The 15214-nt window shown below is 42.3% G+C and overlaps 1 protein-coding gene across 1 annotated transcript; it reads right to left on the bottom strand.

Annotated features, from left to right (window-relative positions):
* Positions 1-1923: 1923 nt before the first annotated feature.
* akap1a (A kinase (PRKA) anchor protein 1a) lies at positions 1924-15115 on the bottom strand. The gene is made up of 11 exons (XM_017711878.2): positions 14980-15115; positions 10676-11902; positions 9909-10015; positions 9103-9229; positions 7435-7553; positions 6679-6856; positions 5425-5575; positions 5266-5333; positions 4900-4973; positions 4528-4587; positions 1924-2213 (listed from the first exon to the last, which is right to left on the bottom strand). The coding sequence occupies exons 2-11, from the start codon at positions 11874-11876 to the stop codon at positions 2151-2153; spliced, it is 2148 nt and encodes a 715-aa protein (XP_017567367.1). The 5' UTR covers positions 11877-11902; positions 14980-15115; the 3' UTR covers positions 1924-2150.
* Positions 15116-15214: the final 99 nt, after the last annotated feature.

The raw sequence follows: 15214 nt of genomic DNA, 5'->3' as shown, positions 1-15214 counted from the left end.
ACTCTCGACAAGAAAATTACTTGTCCAGTTTCTAACGACTGCAGTTCTCTGAGTGCCAAGTGCTAAAAGAGCAAAATAGGCCAGGTTTGCTTCAACCTTTGTGGTGATTATGTGCAGATTATGGTGTGTGAAAGAAAAGTTCTTCCCACATGGAGGAAAGGAAGCATAATTTAAATTCAATCCTTCAAGCTGGAGAAGTTTCTTTAATTTAAGCCTAAGGCCACTTAATGGGTCATAACCAGTGAAGTCAACCTTGACTATAAGCATTGTTTAAAGACATTACTTTAAATAATTCTAGTAGAGTTGTAGGTTAGGACTGGTACCTGTGTAGGTCATCTTTGTGCAAGGTACACAACCCTGTACGCAACCTCAAACTATGCTTCCAATCTGTCTGAGCCAGGGCTGTGGGAACAGACTGCAGCAGCAGAGTGAAGGTTCTGTCCTCATATTCAGCATCTCCTCAGTAAAGCTGTCAATACACCCTGTCCTTGTATCTTCCTACCTCTTAAATTTGAGCCATGCCCATGTTGTGCTGTCCATTTAAAACCATGCTGAAACTTCCAGAAGTCAGTAACTGTAGGCATCTCGACCCCTGGTTCCTATCACCAGGTATAGCAGCAAATGTCACTAAACAAAACACAAAACAACAAAAAAACTATATAACAATAGCATACATGACTGCAATCATCTTAGCAATTGAAAGGGTCCTATCAAGGCAATATTTTTGGTTTAAGAGCAACTACCTTTACCAGTCTCTCCTCTTTAATGTCACTTTATTCTAAGCAATTTCTGGCATGAAACAAGTACAGACACACTGACATACTGTGCCAATGGTTATGTTGAATCATGGTTTTTTCACTTGTTTTGAGAAGCAGGCTCCCATTACATGGCCTCGCTTTGAGGATTTTGAGTGTATTTGATGTTATTTGAAAGCTTTTTTAGTACTGAAGGGTTTAAGCTGTTTAAAATGTCTTGGCAGAATTCTCAAAGGCAGCCTGGTTAACACACTCATGGTGTTTTGGGTGCAATCAGAAATTAATAAAAGATGAAAGAAAAATTCTGATTCACAGTTCAGATCTTATTGTACATGGAAACAACGTTTGATGCTCCTCATGTTCAAATGCTGTTTACATACTTTCTAAACTAGATATTTTGGGTGATGAAATAAGTAATATCTAGTTATTTGCAAGAAAGCAAAAATGGCTCTCACCTCACTTTCAATACATTTCCTTTCTTTATGCAAGGCTTTCTTGCAGTGCAGAGGTTTGAACAATATCAAAATCCCACAAATGCAGATTGCAGGACTGAAAACACAACCTTCTTAACTTTTAATGAAAGTTAATGCAACAAGATTTTATTACAAGTATTCCTGAGCAATTCCGGTCAAGTCATCTTGAAATGAGCACGAATTGAAACAGCATGCTTAGAAGGATTTCTTAAGCAGCATGAATCTTTAATTTAACAGAGCAAACACAGTGACTCCCCACACTGAGTGTTAAGCTGTACAACACTTAGAAGGCTAAAGCACAGGCTAACCTAACAGGAAGCCAAGAAGTGGGTTTACATCCTAGTTTTAAGCTTTCCCATCTCCAGTTTCAAATGGGAAAAGATGTGCAGCAAAAGGAGACAGGAAAGAGAAAGCAGTAACAGTAGTAGTAACAGTAGTAGTAACATGAAATGGGACAAAATATCTATTTATAGCTGAGAGCAGTCGATAGACCAAGAGATTAAACTTTAGAAAAGGGGGGAAAAAAAAAAATAAAAATAAAAAATCTTGAAGTCATTCAAGTGTTTAATGAGAATGTTCTTGCTCTCAGGTTAAACATCTGAAAATAATATTCAAAATTAAAAAAAAAAAAAAAAAGATGCATTCCTAATGCCATTTTTTAGAATTTCTGGGGGGGAAAAAAACCAAACAACACATTTTTGCTCAAACAAGGAGTTTTTAAAGTTAATTTGCACATGACCTTTAAACAGTTGCAACAAGGCAAAGGAACGTAACTGCCATGAAAAACTGAACTGCGTATAACATTACAATACGTATTACAAAGAGCACCTCTGTGTGTATACACGCGCACGAGTGTGGAGACCAGGTGAAACCCAGTTTAGAGACAGATGAAGGGGAGATTACGTGAGAGCTAAACGGGTCATCAGTGGCTGTCTAACCATGAGCAAAGTCCACGCTCAACCAGCAGCCCATTCACCGAAATCATCTACAGCAAGACAGGAGAGACAAAGAAGCATTTCATTATTTAGTAAGGAACTAGAGTCAAAATAATATAAACAGATGCAAACAACATTCAGGGTGGTTTGATGCGAAATGATACATTGTGGCAAAACTTGCTTCTTTACAGTGGTGGTGATGGGAACAGAGATGTCTGCAACACAAATTTAGCCATTTTATTTACTAAAATGACCGGTGAATAACAAGTTCAATTCAAGTTTATTTGTATAGTGCTTTTTATAAATGTCACAAAGCAGCTTTACAGAAGTTTGAAAACAGTTATAACATATCCCCCAGTGAGCAAGCCAGAGGCAACGGTGGCAAGGAAAAACTCCCTCAGTCTGGAGGAAGAAACCTTGGGAGGAACCAAGATTCACATGGGGAGACCCGTCCTCCTCTGGCCAAACAGTATTTACAATTTAATAAGCTAAATACCAAATAAAAGCTTAGAGGATCTCTGTTTGAAGACTGAACGGTAAAGCTTTAGAAACTGCACTGGTAGAGGCAGTCTCTGACTGAGGCGGTCTCTGACTGGGTCTTTATGAGAAGTGGGAGTGAGCTGAAACAGTCCCATCCTCTCTCAATGCTGGTACATCTGGATGGCACAGTGATGTAATTGAAGGTGTTGCAGCTGGCACAAATGAACAGGAGAGCGGGTTGGTGATGGTGAGGAGGAGGCCCTGATGGTCAGTCTTCAGCAGGGTGGGAGGGCAGTCATTATCTCAGGAAAAGTAGAGAGACAAAATTAGTTCTGCTCAGGAGTATGACTGCAATAAATATGATTTCCCCCACACTCCACCGCCAACAAACCTGCGTGATCGTGTGGTGGGTCAACAGCACCAACATTTACCATAATCCTCTATGCCCATGAACCCCTGGACCTCCTGCCTTTATCTAAAGGGGAAGGCCAATTATGAAAAGCTAAACTAAACATATGATTTCAGTCTAGACTTAAAGGTTGAGACTGTGTCAGAATCCCGAACATTAACTGAGAGATTATTCCACAATTTGGGGGCTTTGTAAGAAAAAGCTCTTCCACCCATTGAAGTCTTCTGAATTTTAGGAACCAGCAGAAAACCAGCATCCTGGGATCTGAGTAAGCGAGGAAGTGTCTTCCATGTGTTTGTATGTAAGGTTGACAGGGGTAACATGGTGCCAAAAGTCAAAACTTACATTTTCTGATGAATCCATGACCATTGCACGTAATGGCTTTCTATGAGGTAGCTTTCAGGAGGCATTACACAGTTCAGACATCTGGTTCTCATCACCACCACTGTAAACCATCCTGTATGTTTCGCTACAATAGAACAATTCACATCAAACCACTCCAACTTGCTTTAAATGGCTTTGTTTACACTGACCATTTAATTATGAAAACTCTGAACCATATGTGGAATTTCTCCTTGAAGTGCAATATAAACATTTATAAACTAATTAATGTGCATTTATATAGCCATACTCAAACTATGCAAACAGACTAATACTTGGACTGCATTTCATACAATAATCTCCTCTCCTGACTAAATATAGTGATCAGCCATAACATAAAAACCACCCTGTTGCCCATTTGATCAACTCCACTTACTATAGAGGTGCACTTTATCATTCTACAATTACAGACTGTAATCCATCTGTTTCTCTCCATACTTCACCACCTTTTTACCCCATTCTTCAATGGTCAGGATCCTCACAGAGCAGGCAACGTGTGTGGTGGATCACTCAGCACTGCAGTAACACTGACATGGTTAGTGTGTGTTGCGCTGGTCTGAGTGGATCAGACACAGCAGTCCTGCTGGAGTCTTAAAACACCTCAGTGTCACTGCTAGACTGAGAACAGTCCACCAACCAAAAATATCTAGCCAACAGTGTCCTGTGGGCCGCGTCCTGTGACCACTGATGAAGGACTAGAGGATGACCAACACAAACTGTGCAGCAGCAGATGAGCTGTCGTCTCTGACTTTACATCTACAAGTTAGACCATTAAGGAAAGAGCGTCTAATGGTCTGCCACCCAAATAATACCTGCTCTATGGTGGTCCTGAGCGTTGAAGAACAAGGCTAACAAAGTATGCAGAGAAACAGATGGACCACAAAGTGCTCCTATATGGTAAGTGGAACTGACAAAATGGACAATGAGTGTAGAAGCAAGGAGGTGGTTTTAATGTTATCATGAAATTTACAGGCAATGCATAGGAAACTGCATAGTCAAAAACTGAAAGACAAAAAATAGAACAAAACCTTGTATCCAACAGCAGGGATAACATTTGACAATTTTAATATGCAATTAACGTAACGAATACAGACCTCCTCTCCTGCCTGCCGCCACATATGCACCAAGGGCAGTCCACTCTGACTGCCTGTGACCTAAGAACAGAGCACAGAGCAACCTGCAGGTTTAACTGCCCTTCTTTAGGCGCAAGTGAGTCAGACTCCCCACTGAGGAAGTGATTAAAGCGCTTCTTCCCACCCACAGATAACCACTCAAAGCTGAAGGAGCCCCAACTTTAGACAAAACTTTTCCTATTGATCTTGAAGTACTAGAACAATCCGTGTAAAACACTCAAACATGAAGGGACATTTTTTCCCCTTTTTGTGGAAAAATGGTATGAACACTGCTTTCATTCAGGGATCAAAATGAAAAGAATGAATCAAAATGTTCACCAGATAATTTCTTACCTTTATGATTAAAGGAACCCCTTGTGTTAATTCTTCAAGAGCTTCTTTGGCCTCGAGTGAAAACTCCTCCTTGCCTGAGACATCAAACAAATGGCATTTTGAGACTACAGTGATGCCAGTCTGATTTGCCCCAAAGGTGTTTCAATTATAGGGCACATCATTTGTATTGGATGCCACGCAAAAATATTTGGACAGTGTAATCAAACTTCTAGAAAGGGAGGCATGAGCATGCATGGTCAGTCAAAGACATGCATCCTACGGAATAACCAGAAATAAAAAGCAGTCTATACCCATCTTCTCATTTTGGACTAAATGAGAACAATACAGATTTTTGCAGTGCTTATGGAGGACAGTATTACATTTTACCTGGCAAAGGTGCAATATTTTCTAACATAACTTCAGACCCCTGGAAAGGCAATGCCACAAAGTCTGATCTGTGAAAATAAGCATGAAGTGTTCTTTTGCCACGTTTCCAAGACAAAAGGTAAAAGTTTACAACAAATCCAAAGCAAAGAAAGAGCAAACCTTATCTGTCTGAGGGTGCTGAGGTTAACCGTAATGTAGCCACCGTAGTCCACATATCGGATCTGTACGGTGTCTGAGTCGTTGTAGTGCTGGATAACCTGAGCCCTCCACCAGCCGCCGTCTGCAGAGGGGGCCGCACACACCACCCCCGCTGAGTGAGAGAATATTACTTCATGAGATCACACTGATGTATGTCCATGTGTTCGTTTTTGTATGTCAGGACATTTGTGTCCTGAAAATTGTAGGATGAAAAAAAATTGCAAAAACCTCTAATGGTTTTAACAAAAGCTACTTTTCATTTTTAATGAAAAAGGCAAACATTTCTTTTTGACTACTGACGCAAACGAAAAATATGTAAATAACCTAGGCGTGGCTGCTACATCAAACATTTAATGCATCATACAATGGTGTAGTTTAAAAAGCTAAACACATCCAGATGCTTGCTTTTTTAGATTTAACAACTGAAGCAAACCTAAAATATTTTAAATTGTAATTTAGTAAAAACAGGAATAAACAATTAAGTAGTTGTTTCATGTCCACATTTCCCAAGTAATTTGTCCCATTTGTGAATCCTATACATTTGTGCTTATATCTACAACTACCAGACTGCTGGACTTTGCATAGAGAAGAAAAAAATTTTTTTGATAAAACTAGTAAAAATCATGGTGCCAGTACCAGCTGGTCTTCAGCTTGTTGCATGGACCCGAGACTGCAGGTTCATCTGATGAACGGGACCAAGAGGTGCAGCAAGAGAAAACAAGCACAGCAAGAGGGCTCAAGAACTAGACTAAAAGGCAACCCCAATACCTGACCGTTTCTTCCATATTTCATATTTGTCCACTCTCTAGACAGCGAACTGGACCTCAATGTAAATGGCTATATATTAAGGAGATGTGGGACTGATATGTATTTTTGGCATGCATAAATTTAAAAGTTACAACATAATGAACTTCAAACAGTCTACAGGATGAAACAGTATAGTGCCCACTACTAGTGTAATGTTCTGACAGCATAAAACAGGAGCATGTATGACTGAATTCGGAGGTGTAAAACAAAGTATTGGCCAAGAAGGTACCCATGTGAGAAGCTGTGCGAAACAGGACGTGTGAAACTTTTTGAAAACATCACAAACTGAAGGTGAGAAACAGAGTACGTGTGGAAAACCCAACAGGAAGGTGTATGTGCGAGAACAAACTGAGGTTTGAACGCAGGTTGCATGTGTGTTTCTAAAGGGAGTTTCTTGGCACCGTCTACCTTCTACTGGAGTGGGCAGGCTGGGGCATCCCGGGCGGGAGTAGCAGAAGAGCATCTGTTCATTGAGGCTGCGCAGGGCATAGTAAGTTGGGTGAGTGTGCTGTTGCACAAACAGGTAGTTTGGTGCTTCGACCCGTGGCACAATTACCTCCACCGGACGGTCCTGAGGTAGCAGCAGCTACAAACACGAAAAAGCACACACATACTTCATAACAGGTCTTTATTCTACAAGACACATTTGTCAATTTAATACCAGCTTTCCCAATGTATCCATACTAACCAGTCACTTAATTAGAAATCCTCACAGCAATGGTCACCAAACATACCTTCCTGGTTACAACTAGAGCCTAGCACACTTGTTTCAAGTAATTAACTTATTCAAAAGTACAGTACTTCAATGGCTGGATCAGATAAGACAGTATGGGAGGGGAGTGGCATGATGCAAGCTGGAACTAAAGTCTGCAGGAAAGCAGATCTACAGAAGTGCTAGTGACCACTACCCATGCTGGTTAACAGTTAGACACTGTAGCCCATCTGCTGTTAGCTGTCAGTTTCTGATCACAGAGCTGCTTCTGGCTAGGTACTTTTGGATGGGGTAGAGGGCAGATGACATTATGCATGACAAAGGCAACGGTTTTTAAATCACACACCCATTAATGGGGCTACAAGGTAGCTGAAATTCATGAAGTAGCCAGTGAGTGATGAGCATTTCTGTAAAACAGAAGACATACACAGTATATCTGGCAGGTCACATACCCAGGAGGTGATGGGGAGCGAAGGAAGAGGCTGTACATGGCATCGGCGGTTGCTCAAATCCAAATCTTTAAACTTCTTTCTGATTAGCGTCAGTGCGTTTTCCACCTGCACTTTTGTCCCTGAGAGGGTCGAAAGAGCCTAGAATTAATAGGTCTGCTTCTGCCACCCAGTGGATGCTAAGTATTAATACTTCTGGGGCTTCTTTAAACACCAACACTGGTAAAGGGGTGTCCAATCTTATCCAGAAAGGGCTGGTTTGGCTGCAGGTTTTCATTCCAACAAACCAGGAGCACATGATCAATACAAGACTGACCAAGGGTAGAAACACAGCAGTCTTATCAACTATCAGCATAGTTTATGTCCAGACAGCACAGTGAAATGCCAAGTTATTTTTTAAACTGGCTAGATTTGTGGGGACAGCACAATAGCAAAAGAAGACACACTATATGGACAAAAGTATTGGAACACATTTCTTAATCAGTGAATTCAGGCATGTCTTTCAGTTTAATTGCCACAGGTATATAAAATCAGGCACCTGGCCATGCAGTCTACCTTTTAAATATTTGTGAAAGATATTCCACGATCAACTGTGAGTAGTATTATTGAATAGTAAAGAGTTTTGTAACCACAGAAACTCAGCCACAAATTCACCAATGCTCTGCTGACTTAACTGCAGAGCTGCAAACCTCCTCTGGCTTGAACATCTGCACAAAAACTACGAACCGAGAGCTTCGTGGCATGGGTTTCCATGGCTGAGCAGCTGTATGCAAGCCTTACGTCACCAAGCACAATGCCAAGCATTGGACGGAGCTGTGTAAAGCACACCACCACTGGACTCTGGAGCAGTGGAAATGTATTCGGTGGAATGACAAATCACACTTATCTATCTGGAAGACAAGCCTGGTGATGACTAAAGTTTGGTGGAGGAGGGATAATGATATGGGGTTGTTTTTCAGGGGTTGGCCAACACTCAGTTCCAGTGAAGGGAAATCTTAAGGCTTCATCAGACCAAGACATTTTGGACAATTGAATGCTTCCAACTTTATGGGAACAGTTTGGGGAAGGACCTTTTCTGTTCCAGCTTGACTGAGCCCCAGTGCACAAAGCAAGGTACAGTTTGGTGTGGAAGATCTTGACTGGCCCTCACAGAGCCCTGACCTCAACCCCATCAAACACCTTTGGGAAGAACTAGAACATATAGACAGGAACAAACATCAATGTCTGACCTCACAGATGCTCTTCTGGGTGAATGGACAAAGATTTCCACATACACTCTCCAAAATCCTTTGGAAAGCCTTCCCAGAAGAGTGGAAGCTGTTATAGCTGCAAATGGGGGGCAACTTCATATTAATGAATATGGATTTAGAATGGGAAGTGATAAAAGCTCCTGTTGGTGGCCCAATATTTTTGTCCATCTAGCATATATATGGATGTGGTACCTGATTAGACTGGTTGTCTGAAAAAGCCTTGAGAAGTTAGTGTATTAGCAATTCAAGTCTACATTAAAGCTTGTTAGTAAGAAATTAACCAGCATTCTTTGTGATCACCCTCTGCAGCCTAGATGCTTACAGCACTTTCAAAATCTAATGGAACACAGTCTCTCCTCAAATCTGCCTAAGAATTAGAAAGGAATTACAATAAACACATTCCCTTCAGGAGTCAACTCACCCTCTATATGACAGATCTGAAACTCATGAGTGTAAGGCAGAGTGGACACATAGATCTTCGCACCAGAGATTTGCTTCAGGAAGCCAATATGCTTCCCTTGTTTTCCAATTAATCGCCCGACAAGGTGCTGCCAAAACAAGGTTTTTACACCATTAAAATCCAATATTTTAATCATTTAGTACAAAAACTACTGCGTACCAAGCAAGTGGGTCTCAACTAGCTGAAACAGTGCATGTCAGCATAATTTAAATGACTGGTGCAAACAATCACAAGATTAACAGAATAAGACCCATCAACAGCAGGGGGTGGGGTGGTGTGTGTGGGGGAGGGGGGGGGGGGGGGGGCATAATTCACAAGGCAGGTAAAGCTGCATAACCGCTGTTGGAACAAAACCATGAATCTCCAAAATGATAACTTTCCAGGATAAGATAGGCTGTTTATTTTGGTCCATTCATCATGAAATTTACACAACATAAAAGGGCAACAGGCATTTTCAAATTATGTCAAAAACTAAATACAAAAATGGAGATGGAGGTTTTGTCCCGAGAGCAGCAACATCTTTCAAAAAATTTGGCCCTCAGGCACTCCTACTAACTTAACTTTTGACTAGTTATCCAGCCAACTGATAAATCCTGCATTGTGAAGTCTAAACTCAAGAAAAGTAATTCAATGTCACCTCAACACAAAATAGAACTTAGTTATCTGCAATCATTTGCCACACGCAGTTAACTAATCCCCACATGTTTAAACAGACCCTGAATGCATAATGTATGATTATAACAGCATGGGCTGGATACTAGGCTCACCGCTGGCACTTCTACGTCCCAGAGAGTGAGGGCCGAGCTTGAGAAATGAGCAGTTTCGCTGCTGTCGACCCTGTTCTCTCCATTCATGCATGTTACATCGTTAGCACCTGTACCAGAGGACAAGATGGCCCTAAAAAGATTATATGAATAGATGTCCACTCCATGCCGTTTTAGGCATCTAACCCTAGAACAACATAACAAAAGCTTATAACATGTTTGTTCACTGTAGAGAAATATGTGGAAATAGTGAGTGATAGGAACCAGGGGTCACAATGTCCACAACGCAAATATTCATCCATTTAATTTACTAATGCAAAATGACTGGCGAACCTATTTGTTTGTCATGTTGGTAAAATACATGAAGGTCAACACCCTGCATGTATCTCTCAGACATGGATAGGCAGCATATTTCTAAACATGTCGCATAAAGCAACAGCACAGAAAGCTGTTTAATGGTATTGAACCATTTGGACATCTGGTTCCTCGCATCACCATTGAATAATTCTGAGCGTTTCTCTAGAACGGAGCTTTTCACATCAGACCTGTTTTAATGACTAACATCTTAATTATGCAGAAATGACTGTACTATTTTGCAAGATTTTGTTATGACTAATGTTAATTTGCAAAAACACTCATGCAATCAAATAAGTAAGCATTTTAAAGGCATGTGCAACTAATGGAGTGTTAAAGCTGGTCAATTTCCACAAATAACAGAACTAAATGGAAACTAGTTAAAAACAGGCTTGCAAAATTGATGAAAGACTAACCTTTTGAGGCATCTGCGTTTTGTTTTGGGGGTTTTCCATTTCCTTCTTCTGTGCCATGGTAAGTTTCTTGATTTTTACTTTCAGAAGCATCTGAAACAAATGAGTAGATTCCCTCCTCTGTAAAGCCTGACGAAAGCTCTCCTCTGGCAGTTGCTTCCTCCGCCAACATCCCATCCTCTGAATAGCACGTACTACATCCAGAATCCTCTCCAGCTTGGAATATTGAAGGACTCATTGACTGGTCACTCGGATTGTCTACTGAAGAGACACCTCCCTTTGCTGTGTGGCTGAGGGTGCAATAATCTTCCCGTGGTGTTTTAGGCACAGAACTACACACCGCTTTGCCCTCTTTCACAGACAAACCTTCAATCTTGTTGATGTCTCTTAAACCTTGGGCATCAGTCTGGATGTCTATCAGTAAGGTTTCCCTTGGCTCCTCTTGGTCTTTCCTTTTTAAACTAATATCACCAGTGGCCAAGATCTCTTCAGTGGCAGCACGGATGGCCTCCTTGACCAAGCTATAACTGAGCTGCTCCACTTCCTCTTCACTCAGGTTATCAGGCAGACTAGGGAGTTCATGAGCTTTGGAGCAGATGGTCATTGGAGATTGTTGTACTGAAGAGATAGTATCAGATTCAGGCCAGGAGGGACTAATCTCATCAGTTACAATGTCTGTATGGCCTTTAGAAGCGATACTGTCTTTTTCCGTCTCCGTTTCCAGCTTTTCGGCAACAAGTGCAGATGCCTGAGCCTCTGAAACCTCCCCTTCTGGTTCAGGGCGATCTCCTTTCAGAGGCTGTAGAGTTGGAGAGGAAGCGGTGATGATGGCTGGTGAGGCTCCAGGCAGGACAGGCAACTTATCTAAGGCAGGGCTGCTAACATGAGGGCAATCTGAAAACTCTAGGTTCAAATTCTGGTCAATGGAATCACCAGAACTCATAGAAACCTCCTGTTCTTGCTTCTCCAGAGGGTGCAAATGGTGATATGGCTTCAAATCCTGTGATGTCCTACCCACATCTGTAGCAGTTTCTTGCTCCACCAAGTCCTCCTTCAGGCTCTGCATGTTGGCAATTGGGGCAGTTTCATCTTCCCTAACCTGATATATAAGGTTCCTCCTCCTCCTTCTGATGGTGTACCAGCACCAGCTGAGCAGAGCCAGTGCTGAGAGAGACACGAGGGGCCTGAGAGGTAGAGGCAACATTTTCTAGCTAAAGATGCCACTTACACCTGTCAAGACAGTGGGGGGGAGAGAGACCAGAGAGAACTGTCAAGCGCATCTGAGCAGGTCACCTTACCTGGCTTCCATGGAGCAGGACTGAAAAGTGAGAAGCATGAATGATGGGTCAGGTGTAAGGTTGGAGAGAGAGAGGCGTAAAAGCAACACTGCTGTAACACAAGGTGGAGACACTCCGTTGGCACATTTGGAGCAAAGCCATTACGGGGCAGAAGGAGGGTTATCTGATAACAGTCTATGGAGCTCAGCCATCACCTGGTGTGCCTCTACAGGAGTTAACATGAGAATAGGATCAAGCAAGCAGCAGGAACATACAGTTGTGAGAAGGTGTTTATGAACCTTCTGGAATCATCTAACCATCTCTACCCATTCCAGTCATATCAGCAATGAAGACACTTCAAGACTCCAATTTTAAGGAGTAAACAGTACATCAATTTTGAACAGAATATGGAATAAACACTAAAGATAATCTTACTTGACAAATACATGAACCAACCAACAGATGTGGGTAGAGCCGCCTAAGCCTACACTCCAGTAAACGTATGGCTACTTAGGAGAAATAGAAGTAGATGTACCTCCCCAAAAACGTGTAAGTAATAGTTCAAAAAAACTATGTGAATACTGAGTTCAAACACTAGATGTCTTTCCTCACAAATATATTTGGGTAGAAATACAAGTGTTATCATTTAAAAGTACAAATCTATCAGTAGTTTTAAGTTAACAGAACAGGGTAAATGTAACTAGTCACCATTCAAGTCTGTTGTAAGTAAGTAAGTGATACTGTTTTGATCCCACAACTGGGGAAATTCCACCTCCGCATTTAACCCATCCGTGAAGTGAAACACCACATACACACTAGTGAACACACACACTAGAGGGCAGTGAGCACACTTGCCCGGAGCGGTGGGCAGCCCTATCCACGGCACCCGGGGAGCAGTTGGGGGTTAGGTGTCTTGCTCAAGGATACCTCAGTCATGGACTGTCGGCACTGGGGATTGAACCGTCAACCTTCCGGTCACAGGGCCAGATCCCTAACCTCCAGCCCACGACTGCCCAAAGAGGCAAAGAGGGAATTACAGTGCCCCCAAAAAGTTCACCGTGTTAGTAAATGTGTCGATCCGATTAGCATTTTAAACAGACCATGCCAAGACTGCATTTTTGGGGGGATTCCTTCAAAAGGGGTCCTTTTGGGGCAATTTCTTTGCTGATTTCTCTGAATTTTTGCATCCAAAATCCCATTAATGAACTCAAGCTCACCATTGTAAGAAAAACAGCACCGGACTTGGAGGGTCCCACCTCGGTGCTTTACAGCACCCTCAGCGCAGTCTGATCAGAGTTCTTTTCCAGGATTTCTCCACACAGAGTCTACTGCCACTTTAATCGTGTGCTAAAAATGTTGTTAAACATTTCACAAAACAACAAAAACTTCCCAAAAGTTAAACAGCGGCTCAACGGTTATAGCCTCCATATACTTTTTGGGGGCCACTGTATGAACTACAAGCTGAATCAGTGGCAGCATATTTGTGTATGCCAACACCTCTGCAGGCCTGTGTCTGTGTGGCCTTTCATCAGGCCAGTGATACCATCCCAACCTGGATGAAAGCCTACATTTGTTGGAGTTATAAAAAGAATGATATGAAGGTCTTTCCACAGGCACATCAAGGCATGGAAATAAAGCTCGGACTGTCCCTTGGTCCACAGGGACATGGAGGATTTTACAAGCTACTGACTTCGCCCTTCAAAACCTGGCACACTGACAGCAGCACTTGGCCATGGCTTTTCCTGTCAGGACGGACCAGCAGCAGCAGTGATTTAAGATACTGTCCTTTCAGAAAAGTGAACAGAACACTGACTCTAGAAGTTTGACAACTGCAAGGAGAAGATTTGAACACAAAAAAACGGTCAGAAGGTTGTTCACGGCACAAGCTTTCCCTTAAAGGGGAACTCCACAGATTTTTCAGAATTTTGACATAATTAAAAGGGATGTCAACAAAATCATTCAGAGCACTTTGGTGCAAATTGCTCCATTCTAGGGAGCCAGAACTGTTGACAGCGGTGGTGACAGGAACCAGACGTCCAGAGTTTAATGCTCCCTCACAGAAATGAATTCCATGAAATGGTTAGCGATACACTGCCTGATGTCCGAGACACTGCTTTACAACAGCTTTGTGATACAAGTTTTGGCCCAAAATGTATTTAAACCCATTCATTTGATTCAGTTCATGGTGGGGGCACACAAAGGGTGTTCTAAGGCAAACCAGTCTGCAAAGAAAAGTTAATTTTTCAGATTTATGACTATTTTACCATAATCAACATTGCATAGAGCAACTCTTAGGGCATTCACTGGCGGTTTTGGAGAGTAAATGAAGTGGCTATAGTTGTGTAGGAGACGCCGTGACCCCTGGGTTCCATCACACCACCACTGTGAAGATATGAGAGTCTGTAAGTTTCTATATAAATGAGTCACCACATCAAACCACACGGAACGACTGTTCACAACTCAGCATTTTTGGAAATTCGGTGGAATTGCCCTTTAAGATACTCTCCTTTCAAAAAGGTGAAGAGAAAACAGACTTTAGAAGGTGTCCGAGTCTAAAAGAGCTCAAAAGGCTGTCCAGCTTTTCCTCAGTTTAGTTCTCCACCGGTTCTTCTACCAGCTGAACGACTTCATCGACCCATAAAGCACAAAAACAAACAAAAAAAACAGGGAATGACATTCCTGTCACCTGTGGCTAAGCAGAGCTAGCTTCATCTTAAACGAGGCTGAAGCCAGTCAGCTTCCAACTCACCAGCGTTCGCCTGAAATGTTTCCCCTTCCACCTTAAGCGCAGCACTTAACTGCTACACCATTTAAGGTGGAACGGCAAAATTCGAACAAGCTGGCGAACAGAATGACTTCAGAGTTCAGCCCCGGGCAAAATGAGAGCCTCGCGTTTCACAGGACACGAAAAACGACACTTTCCTACAGAAACGAGCTAAAAGGTTCGCCGGCCTGAAGAACAAACTTTATTTTATGAGAAACACGAGTGAAAACACGACCTGAAAGCCGAGAAACCGAGTTAAAGCTCACCTTAGTGGTGGAGACAGTGAAGTTCAGAACGTTACGAAGTGCTCGGGAAGCCCTCAGACGGTTCCTCGCGCTCTGGAGCCTCAGGTGCGCGCCATCAGCCTTTAATTATTAGAGGTGAACACACACACACACACACACACTGACTGACCAAATGACCTCAGAAATGGGAAGGATGTTGGCCGTGTTAAGCTTCAACCAGCCCTCCCACTGGGAGCTATCACTAAAAAGTGATTTC

Source organism: Pygocentrus nattereri, chromosome 18 (assembly GCF_015220715.1).
Source record: "Pygocentrus nattereri isolate fPygNat1 chromosome 18, fPygNat1.pri, whole genome shotgun sequence".
Taxonomy (NCBI): domain Eukaryota; kingdom Metazoa; phylum Chordata; class Actinopteri; order Characiformes; family Serrasalmidae; genus Pygocentrus; species Pygocentrus nattereri.
Note: the sequence above shows the minus strand (reverse complement) of the source record. Positions and strands in the feature narration are given on the sequence as shown.